At 38.5% G+C, this 25,748-nt stretch overlaps 1 protein-coding gene across 1 annotated transcript in view; it reads right to left on the bottom strand.

Annotated features, from left to right (window-relative positions):
* KCNQ5 (potassium voltage-gated channel subfamily Q member 5) overlaps positions 1 to 25,748 on the bottom strand; it is a 250,172-nt gene that overhangs the window by 70,573 nt on the left and 153,851 nt on the right. The window contains exon 2 of the mRNA XM_072333173.1: positions 8,826 to 8,916. Within this exon, the coding sequence (XP_072189274.1) occupies positions 8,826 to 8,916 (91 nt within the window). The remainder of the gene's footprint in view (positions 1 to 8,825; positions 8,917 to 25,748) is intronic.

The following is a 25,748-nucleotide window of genomic DNA, read 5'->3' as shown; positions in this document are numbered from 1 at the left end:
GTCACCAGCTGCTGAAATTTCTTTATGGTGACATAGGATGAATCGTTGATACTATGCAAATAGCAGTGCTTTAGTATTCCTGCTCAAAAAAGATGAGAATCTTTTCTCAAATGACTAAAGCAAGAACACCTCAGCTTCTGCACCCTTCTCTCAAGCAAAACCACCCTTCAACTGATTCAAAGTACTGAACACCAGAGTTGGGCTCTCGTCGTTAACAGACATTGTTGGGAGGTGATGGTAGCGTAGAGCTATTGCATTTCAGAGAAACCTGAGAAAGTTTTGAACTGTAGAACAGCTGTGCTGAAAAAGCTTTTGTAGGACTCGGGATGCTCCTATTATACTGGCCACTTTCCAGATTATAATCAGCAAATAAGAATATGTGCATACGTTACTGTTCAAAATAATGTCATAATTTGAACCAGATCATTGGAACTAGAAGATCCTTAAGGTCCCTTTTACCATAAACCATTCTATTAATCAATTATTATTCTTAATTCAGCATTAGATGGTAAGATCTTTGAACTAAACAGCTAATACGTGTTCACTTCACTAACAAATGTTGTAATTCTTTCCAACTGAAGTTTAGCAGTGGAAGAGGCAGCCATAAATCTGGAAATATAACCCAGAACAGACCCTATTAGTGGCATATAAATCACGACCAGAGACTGTAGTGCAGCTCCCAGCAATACCCACTAAGTATGAAATTAAATGTATGCACTTTTTTTTTTTTTTTTTTTTTTTTTTTTTTTTTTTGTCTTTTATCAGTTTTATAATAAATGTGACACTTTTACAACACTGGTTTTCCAAATTATGATTAAGATTTCCCATGCTGATTATGCTAATGAAACATTATTAAGAAATCAATCCAGTGCCTTTTAATTTAATACATAGCCACAAGTCTATTGAAATAATATTAAAATCCCAGCATATGCTCAGTTTTAATTAGCTGCACATTACATTGGACTTCAGCTATCCAATTCCCTCTTAGCCTTTTGCTTATTACCTGAAATGGTATCTATCAGTCATGTTTCCTTATTCACTCATAACAGAAAAAAAAGCCCAGAATTTTTGTGACAAGTAAAACCAGCTTTAACTCAGACAGAAAAAACACACACTGGAATAAAGTGGCTGCCATCTGATTACTTATAGAGTGTTTATCATATCAGACCGAATTTCTAGCACTGGAACTGTGCTAACCTTCCTCTGCATCCATGGGGGAAGGACAGAAACCCCAGGACAGCTGGGGATGCCACAGAAACAAGTGCCCTTGAAGCACCAAGATCCACTACCAAAAGAACTTTCCTCCACACAGCATCTGCAGGTTACAGTGCTTACCATCTAAGTATGTGAATCAGCAAACTTATCCCAAATCTCCTTTTGGCTTTTGGTAGACGTGTTTCTTCTAGAAAGACCCTGGCAACTGCTGAAAACCCTTTTCCAAATAGGGAAAACTGCAATAGCAAATGTCGATTTCACTGTCCATCCTGCTCTATCCCAGACACAACATCATCCTTAAATATCATGCTTTCCTGTGACTCAAATTTACACTCATTGCTTGCTCTAGGGCATTTGTTTATGCCAGGCGCAACTACACTTATAATTCCTGAACAACATCAGTAATACTCACACTATAGAAAAATCCTCTACTTTCCCATCATCTTTGTATCCTACCTTGTGCTTGTTTACATTTTCTTCCTCTGTAGCAAGAGATGAGCAGTGCATGGTCTCATTTTAATTATAAAATGATCTGCACAGTCAAAACAATGAAGGGCTGTACAGCTGTACCCAGGCCTTTGCATCTCCTCTGCGATTTCTTCACGCATTTTTTTCTGCTGCTGTCATGTTTCTGATGTCACATGCTACAGGCAGCCATTCAAGCACATCTCTGTAGCAACACAGATTCCAGATCTCCCTTTTAAAATGTTTGTGAAGAATTTGATATCTTTTGCTCTGCCCAAAAGAAATGTAGAAAGGTGCCAGAGCAATCACAGACTTCAGATCCTTTTATACTCTGGAATCCATGCTAATTTTGTATTGATGCAAAGGACTTTGGCTAGTTGTTACAGCTGGGCATATGTATGTGAATTAACTGGTAACATTTGGCATTCTGATAAGTGGAGGGGAGTGGGATTCTTTTATTCTTTGTTCTTAGCATGTTTGGACTTGATAAAACTTAGAGATTTAGCAAATGATATTTGCTGCATTCTTATTTATTTATTCTTGAAGTTTTCCTTAGCTCATCAACAGAGCTTCCCTAGGAGGATATCAAGGTATGCTTCAGTTACTGGGAGACCTCTGGGCATCTGGGATGATGTAATTGGAAATGTTTCTAGTACCAAAGACATTCAGAAAGTAATTTCAAGAAAGTGTTATATGAAAACTGGCAAATTTTGGCAAATTGGACTGGGAAGATACTTCATTCAAGCTCTCAAAATGCTGCTTATGCCTCAGGTTTACTGAATGCCACGTCAGCATTTGTTTCTTGTGTAATTCTTCATTTACAATATTTTTATTCAGTTCCCTAGACTCTGTGAAAAAGCTGACTTGCTCCCCTCTTTTCACTCCAATAGTTAAGCTTTTAAATCCAGTATATCACATTTTGCATTTTACAACTGCCATTTGTGGAGTGTTTTTCAGCTTTTCCTATTCTCTGTTTTTCAAAGTTTATGGAATTTTGGTCTTCTGGAAAAAGAGAAGAGCAAAATCCTTCCACATCCTCTCAAAAACATATACATTTATCTTTGTGAGACATTCATTTCCTGTGATCGTATCTACATTCGGTGTAATCAGCCAATTCCTGTCAGGTTCAGATTTGATACCAGAATTATTATCCTGTCCATGACATACATCCCTTCCTTAAGCATTCCATGAAACCTCCAAATTCAAAGCAACCAGTGCTTATTTTTCTAATTCACCACTGTAACTCACCCGCAGTTCAGAATCCTCAAGATTGGACTTAGTTCCAGTATGTCTCTTTGTATTTGCCACCGTCTACACTTAAAAAATCTTTAATGCTCCTGTTATGTGTATGTCTGCATCGGATCCTTGCACATTTATTTATTTATTTATTTAAATATCTGTCTGTATTTTGTACCACAGATTGTGAAGTCCTAAACTGAATCTTGTGATCAGATTTCTCCTCTCACTTGAGGAAACTGCATATGTGTTTGTATGCTTTGTCACATCTGTGCTGAAGGGGCTGAGTTGTTTCTGCAAGTTGCTTGGGTGGTGGGGTTATGTCTAGGTTTCCAGACAGCTTTCATATCACTGATATCCTGCCTCTTTCAGCACTTTTTTTTTTTTTTCTTTGATAATGCAACGTTTTATAGATTTTCTTTTCCTTAAGCATTATTTCTGATCCTGTAGTTCGATTTTTCTCTAGAGATACATTCTACATTTCAATTTGGCAAGTTGATATTTCCCTGCCAAGGGTCAGGTCTAAATTTTTGAATTCATATTTTGAATTTAGACATTGATATTAATCCATTTTTACTGTTGCTGTCTGCACTACCTGTTTTTTGCCTGTTTTAACAAGATAGTTCTCGCTATCCATGTAACAAGTTAAGATCCTCATCAAACTCTAATTTAATACTTTAGAGTAGAGCATAAACTCTTGCAAATCTGCATCTATGTAAAATGCTACACTTATGACTTAGAAGTAATTTGCCATATTACCTCATCATCATTTACTTGATAAAAATAGGAGGAAGACATATCATGGAAGAACAGTTGTGCAAGGAATTATGTTTGTTTGTCTTTAAAGAAGTCCTGGACAGCTGGTTTGGCTCTTTAGCACAATTTTGTTGATCTGACTAAAATGAGATGTGCTCTTCCCTCCTCAAAGAATTACACTCCTGTTAATCTGAATCATTACACTTCATCAATAGCATCTATTCCTCCCCCATTTCTCACTCATAATCTCCATATCCTCAAGTTGTGAGTGTTCTCCTACAGAAAGTGGCCCCTAGAATGGCTGGCTAGACGGCCTTTTCTACAATAATGGCAGTCCTTTCTTAGGAACACATTCATTCATCCTAGTCCTCTGTGCTATTAGTACCAATATCTTTTCTACTGACTTTATGCACATATTATGTGATGAACAAGATAAGCTAAGTGACCTTACATATCCTCCTATCTTACATAGGAGCAAGAATATGTAAGAAACCTACAGTGTACCCTAAGCACTGTTGAAAGGAGATTTTTCAGATACCTTCATAGTTTGCATGTGATGCCACGTTACTTTGTTGTGAAATCATTTTGATTGTTACTTTCACCTCTTACCATAGCTACAGTGTGTGTCTATTCGTTTTAGAGGTTTGTTGGTTGGTTTGAACTGCCAACACTACCATCCCTTCTGTTTTCTCTTCAAGTCTTGTGGTCTTTATCCCACAAGATGATTCAATTTGTGGGACAACTGATCCAAATGATGTAAATAGAGCACTAGCCACCATTTTTAAAAATCTGTTAGAATCACAGAATCATAGAATCACCGAGGTTGGAAAAGACCTAAAAAGATCATACAGTCCAACCGTTCACTTATTACCAATAGCTCCCACTAAACCATATCCCTCAACACAATATCCAATCGCTCCTTGAACACCCCCAGGGTTGGTGACTCCACCACCTCCCTGGACAGTCCATTCCAGAGCCTCACCACCCTTTCTAAGAAGTAGAATTCTGTTCTGCCTAGCCTTAAAATTTTGTAGCTATCATTTGTATGATTACAATCTGGTGCATGGATTCACTCTTCTAGACCAGAGACAAATTGAATATGCACTTGCCTGCTACAGAGCAGCTATATGCTATGCTTTTTAATCATCCTCCTTCTACATTTCTTTTATGGGGAAATATTAGAAGAGAAAAATTTTAGGAGGAGCTTAATTGCTAGAAGCACTCATTAGACTCTCCTTTTGGATCCATGTAAGTGACCACAGTAAGCATAGAAGTTAGCTTCATCTACTGTACATTGTCTGCTTTTATGTTTCCGGGAGTTATTAATGGCTGAAGAACATGTTTCCAGAGTACATTTTTAGAGGCCCTTATTTTGGATAACTATGTACAGTTTTCCATCCCAGTCCTTTTCAAAGAAAAACACAAAGCAGATTTGGTGAAACCGATTCTACAGAAATTCACCAGTTTTGTGATTTCTCTGTCTTGGTTAAAAATGAAAATTTTGAAAAAAAAATTGAATTCTTTGCCACTTCAAATGAAAATGATATTGCTTTTCTACAGCTTTTTACTTTAAGCCAGAAGCTCTAAGACACTTAAAGAAATGTGAAAATGCCGGGTCAAATGAAACATATAATCTGATGCAAGTTCTTTCTGGACTTCTGATTTGCCAGCCCTCTATGGGTCAACTCATGTTTTCTTGAACAGACAGCAAACAAATAGAAGCGAACAAGTTATTTGCATAGCTTTAGCTGAAAATGATCTTAAAATACAGAGAGTTTGGTCATGAGAGTGAATGCCCTCTGATTCCAGTTATTTTTCTTCTTGGATGCCTTTCCCAAAAGATTTGATTTTGCCTTCCCAGCCTAAGTTTTACTTCCCTTGTGTTTACCATTTGATAAAATGCCAGGAAATGTACTTGCAGGAGATCAGCAATACACCAAAGATTATTTTCTTGCTGTGTTAGTTGGATTCTTCAGCTGCTTGTGGCTTTTTTTGATGTTGAAGTAGATTTTCTTCTACTGTCTGTCTGGGATATATCACTACCGCAGCTTGAGTGTCAGAAGTTATGTGCACTGATGAGGCTCAAGCATAATTATAATTGTAGGTACAAGCAGTTTTATCTAACGCTCTCCATCTGGTTAGGCTTATGATTTCTGAAAGCAAACCTAACAAAATTCATTACTGATGTAGTAACAGTTCATATACTCATATATTTGAAGAACGTTCATTTTAAACATAGAACTCAAATATCGAGTGCCTTTCCACTGACAGGCTCCCTGATGAGCAGAGGGTGCCTAGGAATCCAGCAGTGCTTATTCAGGTACTGAAAATGAAGCCCTAGCTGGTTGCAACCTGATGCAGTGTGGTAGCTTTGTGCTGGCCCTGGGAGCAGGGCTTGGGATTTTCTACAGTCCAGATGAGTCCATTAACCACTACTGACACCCAGAAGCCCTCAGCTAATACTTCTTTCCTAAACAATTATTTACTTTGAGCTATTGCAGAGCTATTGAACTCTGTTGTATTTTTTCTGAGAGTGTTTAAGATGCAGTGATCTGAGGCTGTGTTCTCTGCTCCCCGGTATGATGAGACTCAGGGAGACAGACAGATAGATAGATAAATGGAATGACTGACTTCAGAATCTTCTCTGCTCCTTTGGCCTTTCTGGGAAGGAGAAAAAGGTTTGCTTACCTCATTTATACTTCCCTTTTAACCTTCCCATGTAATTGCTAATAGCTGCAATATGTCAAAAGTCACAGGAGCTGGTGCAGGCAGCAGCTCAGGTATTAAGTTGAAGAAACATTACATTAACTTTTTAGCCAATTAACATGGCTCTAGGGGGTACCATCTGGAATAAATCTGTGAAGCAAACAGTTCACAGAAACCCAGCAGGCAGCTCTACAGATTGTTGTACTGTACTTCATTAGAAAGTAAACATCCATCTTCCATCTTGAGCACGAAGCAAAATGGTATTAAAGCAGATCTTTGACAGTTAATGCGACTGTCTGTACTAAACGACACACTTGCAGGAATTGCGTGAATCACTGTAAGTAAAAGGTTGTGGAAACTCTAGTGACTAATTATTTGTTGGCACAGCCAAAACAACTCTTCCCAAGTTAAGGCAGAACTGCATTATTTTCTTATTTTGTGTTTGCAATAACTTGCTTTGATAACATTACTATTATCAGTTAATGATTCAGTATGCTGAGAAGGAGCAAATCATGCACCAATAAACTGGAATAAACCAGTCAGTTTTAGCTTGCTTCTGGAATTTCATACTTTGCTGTGTTTATATTTTTCTCCATTAGAGACCCACAGCAGGAGCCATAAAATTTGTCATCACTAGATTTATTCCTGCCAAGGGCTGCTGAACACATGAGGCTACAGCACAGAAATGCTGGACCAAGCTACTAAAGCTTTGATGCTTCAAATATTAACTATCCGTGCTCTTCCTTCTTACAGTCATTTCTGTGTTGGAAGGATGGCAGAAAACATTAAGTCAGAATTGCTGAGATGAGCAAAGCCCATCTTCAAGACTATGGAAGCAGGAAGCCTCACAGAGGCATCCCTTCTCAAGTCCCAAGCAGTCTATCTCTGCTGATGGACACTGCTACAACAACTCTGCAAGGAATGGGATATGGGCTAATGGAGCTCACACTCCTCAACCCGTCCATGGGAGCAAACCCAGAGCTTCACAGATCTCTTCCACTGTCAAACTCCCAGGCAAGCCATAGCAAACCACAGGGAACATGTGTATCAACCAGCTGAGGAACTGGCAGTAAGCACACCAGCAAAACCAACAAGTATGTGACTCACGGAAAATGCATATTTTATGTCAGAACAAATGGCTTTTCTGCAAGCAATTTGCATAAATATAGAGGGAAACAAATTACCTGTCACAAAATTACTTTCTATCAGAAATTGGGTGTTTTCAGACAAACCAATTTTTCCTGTTTTATGTACTAGAAAATCTTAGCAATTGGTGTAATAATTGCAATAATACAGTTACAGAGCATTCAAACAAACCTCCATTTGCAAAGTGTTGCTCAACTGTGCAAGAAATGGAAGTAGATATTAGTAAAGAATTAATTCTGATCACTTTCAGCTGGTTTATTGTCACCTGACATTTTATCCAGAAACAGGGATAACATGGCTAGGAAGTAGAATGCCACATAAAGCATGGTTCTCCCTAATGAGCCCTGCTAAGAAGCAGTATGATGAGATGGAAAGAGCATGACACTTACACACCTAGCTAACTACAGTCATTTCATTCAGATATATTGATGTGGTAGCACATTGTGCTCTGGAGGCATACCACACACTGCTATTATGTTTATCAGACCGCTCATGTTATAATTAATTGGGACACTGTTCTGAAGAGCAGTGCTTTCAGATATATACAGCGATGACAATTGATATGTTGGCATTTGTCAACAGTTACTTCACCTCAGGCATTAACTAACAAGACACAGTCTTCTGTATGCATGAACTGAAATAACCATGGTAACTCCAGGTATACAGTGATATTTTAATGACCGCTATCACTTATCCTCAGGCCATCACTTGCAAAACTACACAGCCCATCAAGAAGCAGATGAATAAAGCACCTATACTATATATGAAAAATGCTAAGCGGTTTTATTAGAACCATTTATATATAGCTTACAAGGAAAAAAGGAGAGAGAATTAGAATACAAAATCATGTACTATGAAAAAATAATGAAGGTACCACTTCCTACTGCTGCAACTGCCACAAAAATGTCAGTATCTACCAATGGCTACTAGAAATTGGTATCTAAGATAAAACAATTACCTATTTTAAGTGCCTCTTAATACATACAGACTTTATAAGTGGCAGCAGCAACAGTATGAAAGGTCCTTCCTGCTCAGTCAATACCAAACTGCAGCATAAAAAGTGTCAGTAATAAAACAAAGCAGTTCTCAAGTAAAGAAGAAGATGTAATATGGCACTTACATACACTCTGACTTGGTTTTAAAGGAAATAGATGGTGGAATCTTCTATCTTATTATTATGTCATCACTCTGATGAAAAGTATGGTTTCTTAAAGCATTCGAGAATTCCACAGTGAAGAAAAGAATGAGAGCGTATATAAAAGAATTTGTAAGGATGTCTTGTATTTAGAAGCTTCACTTACCAAAATGAAGAGACAACCAGAGGCAAGTTTTGTGTGTTCAGGAATAGTAGAAAACACGGACAAAATCAAGCAACCAAACACAAGGAGAAAACTGAAAAAGAAAGAATATTAACAATTAATATTTTTCAGAATCTGGATCCAGTATCTATATTTTTCTCCACCAACATTAATAGAAGACTATCAATTAACAGTTCTCATTAACAGAAATGAATTCAATTACTGCTTGGTTAAGTAAACAGCCTACTTATAATTCTTCCGACTTCTGCGCAGCACTGAGAATTAATAGAATAAAAACAACCATGTGTATGAAGACCTTGGTGAGATGACCCAACATACACAGACGCTACTTTTGATATCTCAGTCCTGTACATTTATCCAGTCCAGCCACTCTTAGTGGCTCAAAAGGACTGTCAATGGGAGAGCTTTCTTCACAGTCTGAAAGATTGTTTCTCCCACAGTAGACCACAGATATGGGCAAGATGAGGTTATCGAAGTCCTAAAGTACATATTGCATCTAACTGCTATGACTTTTCCCATGTGAATCAACTTCCTTCTGAGCAACAGACCTTAGTAAACTATCAGAAGCTAAAAGGTAGCCAGGCTGTGGTACCACTTCCCTAAAAAACTAGGCTCCATTCCAGGAACAAACTCAGTATCAATGAAAGTTAAAAAGCAGGAGCGAATCAAGAAGGTCTTACACAAGTCAGGCAGTCACAACTGGGAAAACATGACTGCAGTTTTAGCTTGAATGAGCTTGTGTGTTTCATGGTACTGAGAAACACATACAGATGAAACAAAGCACCAACATACTGCCAAATCTCAACACAAGGAAAATGCAAATACTCAGTATCACTGTACAAATTCTTGTGAATCCAGTGCCTGTTCTTCACAGCAGGAAGCATTCATGTAGCATACAGTGTTTATGGAAATGGGCCTGAAGGATTAATATTACCCTGAGGCCTATACCATGGATGATACAGAATACCTTTTCCTATAGGGCTGCTTTGCCAATAACAATGCCACTGTGGTGGTGAAAAAATGTTGTGTATGGAAAGGATCAGAAGAGAATTTCACTTCATCCACAATTATCACGGACTGACTAAGCGGCACATTCACTGATTCATCATCTGTTGTACAAAGTGTTATATATTCTACATTCTAAGTTCTCGCACTTGTACTGTCTTTTACAAGTAACTGCAAGTTTCATAGAATCAAGTAACTGACAGTTGTCATTCATGCTCAGTAACCAATTGATCAAAAATAGCAGGCCTTTGATTTCCATCTGAATTGCTGGGATTCTTGCTATACTCTTACTCTAACCCAATATTAATGCAGGTATATACCTGCCAGAAAGAAAGAATGGCTCCTTCCTGATACAAAAGTGATGAAATCTCTTCCAGGGACAGAGCACAAAAATGACTGTTTGATACAGACGGGGCATATACTCTTCAGTGGGATATGTTTCCATTAACCCACACAATCATTCTGAAGACACAGCAGGGGTGTGTGGGTTGTTTCTGGTGGCAAGCTCATTCAGCAGCGTGGTGGTCATGGGCTGCAGCTCAAGACATGCAGGAGAGGCTGAGCAGAGCTGGGTTTGCTCAGCCTGAAGAAGGAGGGGAGGCTGAGACCTTCTGTTGTCAACTATCTATTTCTGGTTACATGGAATGCAGAGAGGAATTTTTTTGAGAAAATCTGATGTGCAATGCCATAATACATTGGTGGCTTATTTAGTAGCACATCAGCTAACAGCTGGGATGAAGTTTCACTCTGAAAATCAAACCTGATAGAATCTCGTGGATAAGCTCTATCAAGAGCTGTAAATAAAACAGTGGTATCATAATATGCAGGAGGGTAATAATAGTCACATGCCACTGACAAATCTATTTTCCAGTCTAAAGAAAGAGATCAGCAGATATATGCTTAAAGACTTCATAAAAGACTGGTCCAATTGATAAAAACTCACCTTGTGAGCAAATCTGTTTCCCTTCTCCCCAACTCTGTTTAAAGGAAAATCTTCCAGAACACTGCTGGTAGTTTTAGCTACTGGAGTCTTCACATACAAACCCCCTATAATTACATCATACTGACATAGTCATTAATGTGGTTTCTCCTAGTTAAAGCCTGCATGGAGGGCAAAATAAAATTAAGAAGTGACTAAGAATTTACAGTAAAAGACTGTCATTTCCTTTTGCTGGCTTTCCTCAGTTCTGAATCAGTTAAAATTTTATTTTCTTGTATTCTTTGCTCTTATGTATTAAAAATTGCTCTTGTTTAGTTGTATTCCAGTAATACCAGCTAAATTTGAGGCCCCGCTGTACTGGGTCTTGTCCAAGCACATAATACAACTACAACAAGAAATCTCATGTAGCAAAGTTATGGAAAACAGACACAGCAGGAAAAGAAGAAAATCTGTTGTTTCCATATCACAGCTGGAGACCACAGCACAGAAAAGGTAGGGGACTCTCCTGAGGCTGTGTGGAAGTTGTTAGCCGAACTGTGAAGTGGACCTGAACCTTTTAAGCCCCAGCCTAGTCCTGCAGTCACACATCCTCCAAACCCAGCATGTGTGATGATCTGCCACTGTCCCTCAGCACTGTGGTTTAGAAGATCAGTGTTGGCAAAATGTAAATTCATGACATGGTGGAAAAGTGAGTCAAGAGAGGGAACCAGCACAGTTAGGGAATGTATTAAAACAAAAGTAAATACTCAGGAAAGCCAGGTGCACAGTTTAGATCAGCACCTGGTAGATGGAGGTTTGCCGATTATCCATGAAAAGCAGATACAGTCCTCAAAGTAATATGTAAGAATGGTCTCAGTGGTCTCAAAAGGATATTTTTCCAAACCTTATAACCTATTGTTCTTTTTTATTTTTTTCACAGAAGCTCTACAAGAAATGAACCATTGCTATTAATTATTATTAAAGAACAAAAGAAAAAATGTCTGCATTTATCCACTTGCTCACTCGAATCTTGCCCTCCTATCCTTCATTCTTTCCTTTCAATGCTGAACACTTTTTTCCCTTCAATTCAGCATTTTATGTCTAAAATGAGACTGTAAGCACTTCGGGGGAGGAGTAAAACCCAGTCCTGTTAGCTTTGCCAAACTAAAAGAATACTTTCAGGTGCTGTAAAACACAACACTAGCAAAAAGTGGAGAAAAAAAAAGAAAACAAGTGTTCTTGCATATTTTCTGTAGTATATTTACTGCTGACTTGCTTTCCTTCCTTTGAAGTAAAGCAATACTTGGAAACAACTTTCAAATTTTCTAATTTAGACTGTTTACTCAACCCGTGGAAGGAAAGCTTCTCAATTTTCCACAGCAAGAGCCGAAGACATGGAGAACGCAGCAATGCTTTCTACCTGGCAAGACCTCAACAAGGATCTGTCCAGTAAAAACAAAACCCAAAGGTCTGAGGGCTTGGTGGTCAAAGTGTATCAGAAACTGTTTTTCCAGAGATGAATGAAGGGCAGAGGTTTGTATTAAGCCCCGGATAGTCAGCCCTCATCCCTTTAACAGAAGAAAAAGAATTACTGAATGACAGCATTTGAACTGTGTGCCATGATACGTGCAATACAAGAGGATGCTGCTGTAGGTATGGAGCAGTGCAAAATAAAACACAAAGCGATTATATTTGGCCTCTAGTCTTTCAATCTGGATCATATATTTGTTCAAGCTGAAAAAACCAGATGGTCTTTCCTCTTGCATTTACTATCAGACAGTAAAACATACGCCTTAGGCAGCAAGTTCCCAGAAAATTATTCAAGCACTGCCATAGTCATGTATTTTATCAAAAGCAGATCCTTTCATCTTCTTCTCCAGCTTCTGAAAGCATACACTAATTGGAGAAAAGCCAATTTACGAAAGATAATATAACTCAGAAGCTTTGATATTTATTCAATCTGCCTCTCATAAACTTTTCTTACTGGTTAATTAGGAACTACCAATTCTCCATTTATTTAATTTTCAACAAAGTTTTACTATAGTTTGTGATTTAAGAGATGTTGATATGGCAGAGGATGTCCAGCCTAAAAATAATTACAAAAGCATTACTCAGGGAACATCATAAGCACAAAAAATACGCTCAGTAAAGATCTCTAAAAGATATTTTGCTATATTTTTTTACTGCTAGAATTTGAATAATCAGAAGTAAAAAATCTGAAAACAGTTTTATGACCTCTTCTGTAAATAATAAAAGTTATATCACTGTTAAAGTGACATAATTAAGTAATTAGACCACCAGAGTTATGTTCCAGTGTTACTTGTGGTCTAATTTAACACCTGTAAGAGCAACAGTATTCAGGATTATGACCAAGACTTGTTTGTAAATCACTAGCAGTGCCACTGTCTTGGATTTTGTATGGATGGTAAAAAATGCTTGAAAGATTTTTCTAACCTTACCCGTGACCAAAGTATCTCATATAATAATAGAATGGCCTGGGTTGAAAAGGACCTCAATGATCACCTGGTTTCAATCCCCTGATATGTGCAGGGTCGCCAACCACCAGACCAGGCTGCCCAGAGCCACATCCAGCCTGGCCTTGAATGCCTCCAGGGATGGGGCATCCACAACCTCCTTGGGCAACCTGTTCCAGTGCATCACCACCCTCTGTGTGGAAAAACTTCCTTCTAATATCTAACCTAAACCTCCTCCAGCTTGGTTAGGAAACCATTCTCCTTGTCCTATAACCATCATCCATTACCATTCCTGTTCATATGCCCCCTTCAAGTACTGGAAGGCCACAATGAGGTCTCTCTAGTCCTACTGCTAGTTAGGAGATCCTCCTCTTCTTCAAGTTAAACAAGCCCAGTTCCCTCAATCATTCCTCATATTAGAAGTGCTCCAGCCCTTCTCATAATCTTAGTAGCCCTCCTCTGGATCCATTCCAAGAGTTCTTTGTCCTTCTTGTGCTCCAGGCCTGGAAGCAGTACTCCAAATGGGGCCCCACAAGAGATGAGCAGAGGGGGACAATCACTTCCCTCTCTCTGATGGCCACCCCTCTTTTAATATAGTCCAGAACTCAGTTGACCTTCTGGGCTGCAAGCGCACACTGCTGGCTCATGTCCAGCTTCTCGTCCACCAGGATCCCCAAGTCCTTCTCTACAGGGCCTCTGCTCTCAAGAGGTTCCCCTCCCAGTCTGTAGAAATATTTGGGATTGCCCCGGCCCAAGTGCAGCACCTTGCACTTGGCCTTGTTGAATCTCAGCTGGCTCACATGGACACCCTCCTCCAGCCTGCCTTGATCCCTCTGGATGGTTTTCCTTCCTTCCAATATATCAACTGCATACATGGCATACTGTACTGTATCCTCCTGGTACAAAGTCGAGACTAAGGTAACTGCTTGAAAATTTTCGGAGTTTTTTTTTTTTTGCATTCACAAGGTTTGAGCCTACAGGACCTAGCAGAGTTCCCCAGGACTAATTCCTTTTGAGAATCAGAATCAGCAGGAGCCAGGAGTTTCCTTAGTGGTGAGCACTGCTTTGAAATGATTTTTTAATGCATAAATGCATAAAATCCATGTGAAGCTTTAGGTAACTAAACATCCTGAAGATTTTACTGAAAGTATAACAATAGATCTGTTAGAGATTCCGATAAGTGAATAAAACACCCAGAGAAAATTCAAGAAAGGAAGGAAGGAAACAGGCCATCATTCATAGCACTGTTTTACTTCCCTTGGGACTATTAGCTTCAGTGAACAGCTCTCATAAAAAACCGTGACAGATATCTGGTGAGTGGGTTGCACTGCACAAGGTCCCTGCAATGGCTAGATACTGTTGGCACTCTCTCTTGATGTCTGGGAAAGGCTTCAGCATGCCTTGGAGCTGACAAGAAGAAAGAATTTCTTGGGCTACATGTCTATATACACAGATGTAATATGCAAAGCACTGAACTCCCGAAGAGGTGAAAACACACGTGCTGTTAGACTGAGAGCTGGTGCACCATGCTGCATCCTGGAACAAATGTACATGCTCAAGATGTGAAGGTCAACTGAAATCCAACAGACACCCCGAGCCTTAGTGTCCCTGGTATCTCTGTTTAAGTTTTAGAGGTGGATGGAACTGACCTCTCCAGTGAGATACCAAAAGAGACCGGAGCACTTTTCTAGCTTCAGGAAGAAATGAAAGTGAAAACATCAGCTAGCGCAGGCTTGAGGAAGACATTTACGCAGGTCCTGTGGTATCTCCCTTAAAAAGTAATCTTTTCAACATTTCTATAAAACAGATAATGCACTGCTGACATGGTGGAAAAGAATACAGTTTAACAGTTTTGATAGCGCGAGCCATGTGGATTAGATTTTCCATCATTTATAGTTTCAATGTGACTTGTTTATGGAAGAAAATGAGATATGACAAAGGTTATTACAATTTGTTAAAAATGTTTGACAAAAGCCACATGGAGAATAAGCGCCCTCCTATAGAAGAGATCTCATAAATTTCTCTTGTAAGCTTTCTTTAAAATGACTTGTACTTCAGCCTTTTCTTCAAGTGGAAGAGTGGGAAACTGTAAGGGCTTGACATTATGCTGTCTTCTACCCTGGAGCAAACACAGCAACCCTGTCTATGGAGAAGTGGAGTATGAAGACTTCGTAGTCTTAAAATGTGAAAATAAATTTAATAGAAAATTGTAAAAACAATTTTGGAGGTTAAAAAATGCAGTTGTAGAAAAGCCATCTTCTCATTTTTCTTCTCTTCTGACTGTTGCCTTTCCCCCACCCCCACCCCCCAAACACACACACAAATACAGCAATTTGAGCTGAATTTCATGTTTTAACTTTTTGGGGAACTGAACCTGCACTTCATCAGTGCTTTGGAAAGACAAATTTTGTTAGGATCTGATGAATAAATATTATTTAAATGCTATTTTATTTTTTTCATTCCTTTCTGCATTGTTTATTGATTCTAAAAATTAACTATCAGAATAGTTAATTTGATGTGAAGGAGTTTAAATTTGCAGTGACAAAAAGTGGCGTTCACCTAAGTTGATCTTTTTCTGTCATATTTGATTGAAGAAAAATGAACTGAGTCTTCTAAATGATTGCATTTGCCTTACAGTAACAAAACACTCAAAAGGCTATAACAGGTAATGTAATTAAAAGCAAATGAAAACCTCAAATTCCTACAAGACACCAATCAAAGTGTCAGTAATTACACAGCGGACAATCTACTTCATCACATACAAAAACAAAAACATCAAGGTATAGTTCTCCAGTGATCAATAAGGCAGACATCATTCCTCCTTATGCAAGCATGATGGTTAAAACAAAACAAAGGGTTTCAAGAGCTTAGACCTCAGAGATACTTATGACATAGATAATTTCTAAGAAGTAAATCTTTTCATTGGCTTCTGCAGGACACATTTTTGAAGCAAAAATAAAAATAATTTGAATCAAACCAAATGGCTTCATTTGAAACTGTGGTCTCATTTTACATCTAGCAAACTTTTCTGGAAGTGTGTTTTTCTTCTTCCAGACTTTAACTACTTTAAAGCCTGAGGAAGCGATACTGATTTGCATCCCAGAATTTGTTTCCACATACAAATGCCTCAGTTCTATAGAAAATAACAAAACTCTCCCCTCCCACTCATAGAGCAGATCTCTTGGTAGATCAAAATTTTCAAAGGGGTATGCTTAGTTTGCTGAACAAAATCTGTAATATCTTTTGTTTTATTTTGCACCGGATAGCCTTAATGCCCAACGACAAGTCTGGTAGTAGCAGCTCACCTAGCAACATTCGCTTCAGGTATTGTACAAGAAAATTAAATTAAAATAATAATAGAACACATGCTGAATCTACCACTTTGCACTGGGTGCTGCTTTCAGATCTTTTAGTTGCAATTTTTTTTACAATAAATAAATAAAAAAAAAAAAAAAGAAAAAAAAAAAAAAGCTTTATTAGAATGCAATGTAGAAAATTAATAAAATTAAAGTAGGAAGCTGGAAAGATGAAATTCACCACGTAATCCACTCTAAAAAAACATTTTTTTCCATTGCTGTCTATTTATTCTGCCTTTGTCCATAATGTAATGTAAGGGGAAATACTCAAATAACCTTTTTCTGTAAAAATGTTTATTAACAGACTGATAATAACCAGAAAGACTCTTGAATCCTGCTAACCACCCTCCCCGCCACCCCCCCAAAATAAAGAAATGACCCTTCTTATTAATGTAAGAAATTATAAGAAATGTTTGCTACTTCTCATCACTGTAGTCAACTCTAAAATCAGTTTTGTAGGTCCTTAGAATTTAATATAGAAACACCATCACTACTATATGTTTATTTTTTTGAAGAGAGAAAAAAGATAACAGATAAGACGAGCTTCAACACTGCACTGTATTTTGTATATAACAAGTAATAGCCTTGCTTTTGTTCAGTGCTGAGAGTGTGTTTCTGGCTCCACAGAAAAGGCACGATTGATTGTAATGGGGCCAGCCACCACTCACCTTCATTATCTAATCTCCCATCAGTGGCCAGCACTGCCATGACTTTGGCAGCTGATAGTGAGTAGAAACCACATTGTGTTGGAAAAAAGTGCCCATCTAATGTAACCCCCAGAGTTAATCCCTCTCAGTGTGACTTAACTAGACCCCTAATAAATCACGCTGTGCCAGGGAATGACACTGTTACCCCCAATGGATCCTGATTGTCTACATCATTAAATTGTGAAGGCTGCCACCAGACTCCTTCGTGCTTGGGTCAACACTTTCCAAAATTTTCTGGGCATGATCTGGGATTGAACATGTATTTGGATGAAATTATTCTCTGGTCATGCTGTGCATCTTTTACTACAGACATGACACTTAGGTATGTCAATCAACTGTGACAAAAAGTCATTGCAATGCTTAAGCCCTCACTCAAATGCTACCAAAAGAACATATAAAAATATGAGTTGTGTTATTATGATTGATGAGAATATACCATTATTGTTTTGCATTTTAAATAAAAGTACAGACAAGCAGGTAAAGTCTACTGAAAATGTAACCATGCAAATTTAGTTGTTTTCTTGGTATATTTTGATGCAATGCTTGCAATTGGACTAAGTGCAAGACTTGAGATTAAAAAATTAGCCCAGTATGTTAATACTGTAGGCAAAGCTCATAGATCCATAGTGCACTTTCACCTAAAATATATCTTATTGAAGAACTCTCGAACAGAAACCGATCACTTCATTTTTCCCCACTCCTCTTCACTAGTATATCATATACTGTGAATTTTACTCTGGTTTTTAAATTTATTTTTCAGTGTAGTACAGACAACAATATTGAGAATTAAAGGAGTTATTCAGGAGAAAGAACCACTTAAATATAGTCATGGAAAAATATCACGGCAATACATGACCAAAAGGAACTCTGTCATATCCCACAGAAGATTGCCTCTTATCAACCATTGGATACCTCTACAATCTTTTTTATTCCAAGCATGAAAAAAAGTAGTACACACAATGAACAAAGCAGTACCAACAAATTCTCCAATAACAGCCTTCCAGACTGCAAAACAACACAATTATTCTGGCTGCAACATTCCCTTTTATTATACAGACAGCAAGTCTACAGGATATTTAGTTTTGTATGGGGATTCCAATTTATTTGCTGTCACTAAATGCTATTAAGTCCCATCCATATGTTACCACAATACTGAATAAGAATAAATCACACTTTAGGTTTTTTTTTTTTTGTTGTTGTTGTTGTTTTTTTTTTAAGGGAAAAGTATTTTAGGAAGAAACATTAGATTTTCTGAGAGTAACTAATGTGTATTTTACCACGCTTCACTAAGCCTCAACCTGTGATGGCTGTGGGAGGAGCAGTACAAAATGTTTTAAAATTACAAGTACCAGTTGATTTGATAGCTTTATGATGCCTTCATTTGGCAGACTGATTAAGAAAGGAGCAGTTCATCACCTTTTTGAGATACTGAAATACAGAATATTATTTTCAAACGCTCCATTCATGAAAATGAAGATACAAAAAAGGCTCTGAACAAAAACATACATGGGTGACAGAACTTCAGAAATAATAAATTTAACAACAGTATTTAGAAGATTACTTTATAGTCCCAAGGTCTCTCACAGCTACCACAGGAGTCTGAGCCACAAACGCAAGGGTTCATTAAACTGGGCAGAATGATGCCATATCAGCATCAGGAATTAAAAGTTTTGAAAATTTCTTCAATATATCACGATCTATATTTTTCTCTAATTCAACTTACCCCCACCTTGCAGCCAACTTCAGGGAATTCAGAGCTGACTCACCAATATTACCATTAGAAAGAAAATCCTGCTAATTTCCTCAAGTTTTCTTCCAATAGTAAACTGGGGTATAAATGGAAAACGGAATATTTTTCCAACACAATGTCTTGTTAAGATTAAACTTACTTCTAAAAATCAATCATTGCACTTCTGCTCAAGAGCATTCAGCTTTACACTACACCATTAGTCTTGTCTCCCTTAATCTAAATAAATCCTCTGCTTTCTGGAATCTGAAGAGCCCTTTCTCGTTAGGCAGAAGTACTCACAGAATAGGGCCTGATGGCAGATGCATTTCAAATCCCAAAAGAATTCCATTTTGAAGAGTTCTAATGATCATAGAATGTCTTGGGTTGAAAAGGACCACAATGCTCATCTACTTTCAACCCCCCTTCTATGTGTACGGTTGCCAACCACTGGACCAGGCTGCCACATCCAGCCTGGCCTTGAATGCCTCCAGGAATGGGGCATCCACAACCTCCTTGGGCAACCTGTTCCAGTGTGTCACCACTCAAATGCTGATGGTATTTTCCTGGTTTTAATGTATGTATCTCCTCCCACCATCGTATGAAATCAGCACAAAGTCTCAAACTTGGGGGGGTTGTTTACCCGTTTCCTTGTATACTTGAGCAGACATGCCCTTCATTAAGCACTAAGTAGTGCGTGGCTTTGTATCACACACTGCTTTGAGAGCAGCCCAGCTTTCACGGTGGCCTAAAGCAAGATTTAACACAGTTCTCAAAATGAGGCATTATTCTTTGTTTCTACCTCCAGTCAAAGTCCAATCACATTTCTCATTTTCCCTTATTTTTCAGGGGGCTTTTATCTCATAACCACTGCAACTGGAAAGAGAGCTACCTGATTCCTCCTGGGCCTCAAACAAGAACACTCTCAAGTCCCCACATCACACCACAGAGTGCCCCCACAGCACTGCACGCAGCAGGGTGGGACTGAGGCACCTCTGTGCCCACAGCAGCCCATGCGTCACGCGGTGTTTGTGAGGAAGTCGGCTGTGCTCACATGAGCAGTGTCCTCGTGCCAGCGGTATGCTTATACACTGCTTTGGCAACAATAATATTTCTGTTCCAGTAATGAGTTATTTCATTAGATGCTGAGCTGCAAAGGTTCTGAAACCACTACTATGCTTATGCAGAACATTAAATACACAAAGTGCATTTAAACCTATTTTCCACATGGGGAAAAAGTTGCCCTTTGAACTCCTTAAACGCATTAAAGCTGCTGTTTGAAACAACACACGAAGGTGCTTTTACTTTCCAGCATTTTATCATACACTGGTTTATTCTCTTTGCCAAAATCATCATGCTCAAAAATTAGTGTGAAGCAAGTTTGTATTTTTAAGAGGGATTACAGTCACAGAAATAACTTTGCATGGATTTTACTTCAACAGATCAGTTTCCTGTCTTTTCATAGATGCTGATCCTGCAAACCCTTCCGCAGATTAATCAGAGATGACTTGTGTGTACATGCTTCTAGGCACTGACCATATGCTTCAGCTTTGGAGAAGAAGCCCTGGAGATCCTTTCATTAACCACACCATTAAAATCAGGTTTCTGCAGCTTCAGTATACAAAGTACTGTCCTTCACTAGTGGCACGGAAAGTCCTCCTGAACAGACTCTCCTGCAATTTCCCAGTATGAATTTCTATATGTAAGTTGAATGTCAAGACTGGAGCGTAACAGGAGGACACAACAAATAGGACAAAACAGCTCTATCCCTTGTGGGTATTAAAGGGGATGTTAGCTCCCAGCAGTCTCGCTATCAGGACACTGGCTTAGGTGACCCTGTCTCCTCTCAGAAGTGCAGAACATGCTGCCAGATGTAGAATGAGACAGCAGAAGGCACAAGCACCCTTCGAAGAAAGTCTGACAATATACAAAAAGTGAAAGGTTCGGCAAGCAAAACTAATTTTTGTTTGTTTGTTTGTTAGTTAAACGTATTCTAGGATTTTGTCTCACTCTGAATCCACTTATGAAATTTCCTGAGAAATTAGGAGACAGGTGGGTTTGCATCTCTGCTGGAAGGAGAAGCTCTTACTGCAAGGAGGTGCTGTCAGCTGGTGTATCTCACGTGAGAGTGACTTCAAGCCCGGCAAATGCCAAGGGGCCACTCTCTGCTGTCTCTTTATGGCTCTTACCACCAGCATTTTGCAGTCTTCAGTGTAGTCCTTATATACAACTTCATTCACAAGAGGCACTGTAGTGCCATCTAAAAATTAGCATTAGTTAACAGAGATACATGATATTTTGGCCTTCTAGAATTTATACAGTTTCTCATTAATGCTGATCCTTGAGGTCTCTTCCAACTGAAGCCATTCTACAGTTCTACAGTTCAGTACCAGCTAGACAACAAAGGGCTTTTGCAAATTCTGAGTCTATCAGAGTCTAAAATGTTTAATCATCTTTAATATACTTTATCAAGTGAAGTATGTGAGAGTTGAGAGTGGATCCTACAATTTCCTGCCATTTCCTTAGCTAGCAATGGCTTTAAATGTACATGGAACTCAAACAGAGCACTCACCCAGCCAGCTCTCAGTTGAGACACACCAGCTGACTCCCACCTCTCTCCTAGCAGTAGGAGCACTGTTTTTCTCCTTCCAGCAGAGATACATGTCTGCCTGTCTCCTAATTGCTCAGGAAATTTGACAAGTGAAAGACTGGATTCAGGGCTAGCCAACAACATAGTATATATTCATCTTTTACAAAAAACAAACAAATTCTGTTAGCTGAACCTTATTTTTTTTTTTTTTTTCCCCACATATTTTGTGACCTGTTAGGAACACTTATTTATGCAGATTTAAAGAATAAACTCTTACCAGGCTGATTCAACTGAAAAATCATGTAATAGTATTCATACAGCATTATGAGAGCACAGAGATGAAAAAGTAGCGGAATCAATCAATGCCTCATAGCAACAGAAACTCCCCTTCAGCCTAATAAGATCACTTAGTCAAACCTTCCTACGAACTGTATGAACAAAATAGTATTGCCATATGCTTATAGCTGTATCAAGCTCAGACAATTGAGGCAAACAACTAATGGAGGTGTTTTCTCTTGAAAGCATCATGTTCATCTCCGACTACAATAAAGATGCATTCACTTCTTTCACCAAGGGAATTCATCAGAATCACAGACGTGTAGGATGAAAGGAGTATTTAGCAGTTATCTTGTTCAGATCCTTGCTGAAAGTGAGTTCAATTGCATTCATTTGCTCCAGGCAGTGTCCAGTCTAGCTGTGAGCATCTGCAAGAAAGAAGCCTACACAGCCTCTCCGGGCACCTGACTGCTCTCATTTAACAATTTTTTTCTTAACATCATCAGGTTGCTATTTCCACCTTAGAAGCACTGGGTACTACATTACTCCTCAGTGTATAACAACCCAATTTAACTTTGTTTTTCAGATTAGTGGACTGCATGAAAGGATCTACTAGATGAAGAATGAGAAGGCTTTATAAATCAGATGACTGAGTGGGAGTCCTGGTCTACATCTTGGTCGTCCTACCGCTAATCTTTAATAGCTGCCACCGACTTATTCTCATGACCTCACTTTGTATGTTTTGGTTGAAGATCAGTAAAACTAACATTGAATTACTGAAGTCAGATAGCAGGGCCTCTCAGAATAATATCACGGTTCTCTGTTGTACACTCATTATCTACATCCCTGTTCTTGGTTCTCTTTGCCTTTATTTTGCCTGTTATTTTTCCTGCAATGCAGGCAAGAACAAAGCTGAGCCCTGTTTTTAGAATATGATGATAGACATGGTTTACTTTGTATGGAACTCAACCTATTTTTTCATTCCTTCCTTTTAGTTTGTCAGAGGCTTTTATTTTAAATTACTGAGAATGGATAAAACTCATCAAACCTGGGGCAGTGAAGCAAAAAACAGCATGCATATTAATGGTATACTTATATAAGTGAATATCTTTTACTGGCCTTTAACTGGCATTTTCCAAAGCAGAAGCCATGGGTAGCTTCTGAGGGGCAGACATGCTCGGGAGTCCCAGCATGTCTCATGACCTAAGCTTTTCCTTGATGCCCAGGCACAGATTCAGATGTCCAGTAGTAAAGCACTTCCATCAGTATTTATTCCAATTTGCATTTATCACCTCTTTACCAGGCTTTGTTTTGTTTTTTTCCCAAATATTTTTCTTCTTGCTGAGGCTCTGCTCCAGAATGTTATACACTGGACTCATCTAATCAGCCTTTTTTTTTTTTTTTTTCGTTTAGATAAAGAATTGTAATTCATCATGAGATACCTAGAGAATCTATTTGAATCACAGAATGTTTTGGGTTGGAAGGGACCTTTAAGACCTTCTAGTTCCAACCCTCTGCTGTAGGCAGGGACACCTCCCTCTAGACCAGGTAGCTGAAAGTCCCATCTAGCCTGGCCTTGGACAAAAAGAAAAGTCCAAGCCATCTCACTTCTGTGCTGCCAACTGAAGCATTTATGCCCGGGTTTCACTCCTATCCACCTTGCTGACAAAACCACCATATTATCAACGCTTCCTCTGAAGGAATCAATTTCATAAGAGCAGGAAAAAATAAAAAGAGAATGTCTTTTGACAGAAAATACTTAGGAAGACTGAAGGTAAAATGACAATTTTGATTTGCACCATAACAGAAGTCCATGCCAGTCTGCTCTGTCTTGAAATAAACTTTGCAATCAAGCACTCTACCATTTACTGCATGAAGGATCTGAGTGAACAAGACCAAAGCCTATGCAGCCCCTGCAGCAGTAGCTGGAACTGGGTGCCTAGGGAAGACCCAGCAGAGCTGGCAAGATGGTGCACAACCAACAGCTTCTGAACCACAAGCTGTAAACCTGGACAGACTCTGCTGCTATTAGCCTAATAACAGCTCTGGAGTTCCACATGTATTTTTAGCATGCATACACAAACCATAAACAACTTACAAGATTTAAGTATGTGATCTATGAAGTGATATCTTTTCATTTGTTTGGACAAACCTGTTATTTAATAATCACCCTGCTGCCACCTCTGTTTGATAATGGTAAGAGGCAGTTAATCACCATTCCTTTTCAAATCATGACTTTATAAATCCTTATTACATGTGGGTATTGAATAAACTCTTCTGCAGCATCTAAGGAAGATACAGGAGAAGTGACTCTAATTTCTCAGTTCTAATCCAATGACCACTGAACCCAGCCTATGTCAGGCCAAGCAGACTGCCAGCATTAATGAATGCTGGTGTCTAGGTTTTGTGACTCATAGGGGAGTGATGTGTCTGGAATAATCTCCAGCTGTCTGCTTCTGTAGCTTCAAGATCAGTTTCATTGACTGGAGACAGCTTACACTACAAGGCCTAATGCTTTTAGCTTGCAGATAGCACCTAATATTTACCATTTGCCTCATGAAGAACATAGAATACTATAAGATTAAGGGGGACTACTGGTTGAAAATGTATTTGTAATCTTTGATAAGAGGAGTTTGGCTGGAAAATACCTTTTCTAAATTTATAAATTCTTATTGCAATTACTAAGCATGTCTCCCATCAAACATATGGAGCAAAATAAGGGCTAAAACCCTTTTTTTTTTTTTTTTTTTTTTTTTTTTTTTTTTTTTTTTTTTGCAAGGGCATTGCAAAATATTCAATGAAGTAGGTTGCTTGATTGGGTAATATATTGTGAAATATGTCCATATTTGATTCAGTATGAGACTCATAACACATACAGTAAAACACCTACAGCTCTTCAGCCTCTGGAAAAATCAAGCCACTGCTACCAGCTTCACTGAACCCTGCTCTCCCTGGGGTCAGCACAAACTGCTCTTGCATGTGAGAAGACCGAAGTTGGACCATAGGTAATTACTGCACAAATGCAAACAGCTTGCTTTTAAAAAATTCTTTGCATTTTGAATGCATGTAATAGATTTAAACAACATCATAAATGTAAACTGTACTTGAGAAAACCGTAACTGTGCAGCTGGTAGAGTCCATGAAGATAAAAGAGATGTTTCCATAACATTTAATTTCAAGCTGACATTTATATAACAAAACCATGGTAAAGCTATGTTTAGCTGAAGTTGTTTGCATATTTTGCATCAGTATCACCAAAAACTCTGTCCCTCATTTATATAGTTACCACATTTTGGTTACCACATTTATATAGCAAAGGCAACAGCTACCACAAAAGGAAAACAGAAAACCAGAGTTTGTAACATTTGGATAAACAAGCCATCAGCTTTGGCATTACAACTCATCAACAACTGCATGCATTCACTTCTGACTGAAGCAATTACCCTGTTTTCAGTAACAGAGACAGACATCACAGTTCACACCAAGTTCTTGAACATTTAACTGTGAAATCGCTCCAATCGATATGATTTAGTTTCTCAGAGAGAAACACTGTATTTTGCTTTCACCTCTCTTATCCTGTGTCACAGGAATTGGTCAACCTTTCAGGTTCACACAAATTCATTCTTCTGACTTCTTTTCCGAGACAGACACAAGGGCATACAAATATTTCCCCAGTTCCACTGGGTTAGCGAAGAATGAGACTTAAAATAAGCACACCCATTCCTGATTGCCAGCACAGTACAAAAAGGATTAATGTGAATCTTTTCCAGATAACAACTGTAAAGAGATACAGAAACATGAATGAACACAATTTTAAGGGGACATCCCATCTCTAATAGAATGAATAAAGTT

The sequence above is a fragment of the Excalfactoria chinensis genome, chromosome 3, assembly GCF_039878825.1.
Source record: "Excalfactoria chinensis isolate bCotChi1 chromosome 3, bCotChi1.hap2, whole genome shotgun sequence".
NCBI lineage: Eukaryota > Metazoa > Chordata > Aves > Galliformes > Phasianidae > Excalfactoria > Excalfactoria chinensis.
This window is presented reverse-complemented; position numbering and strand designations above follow the sequence as displayed.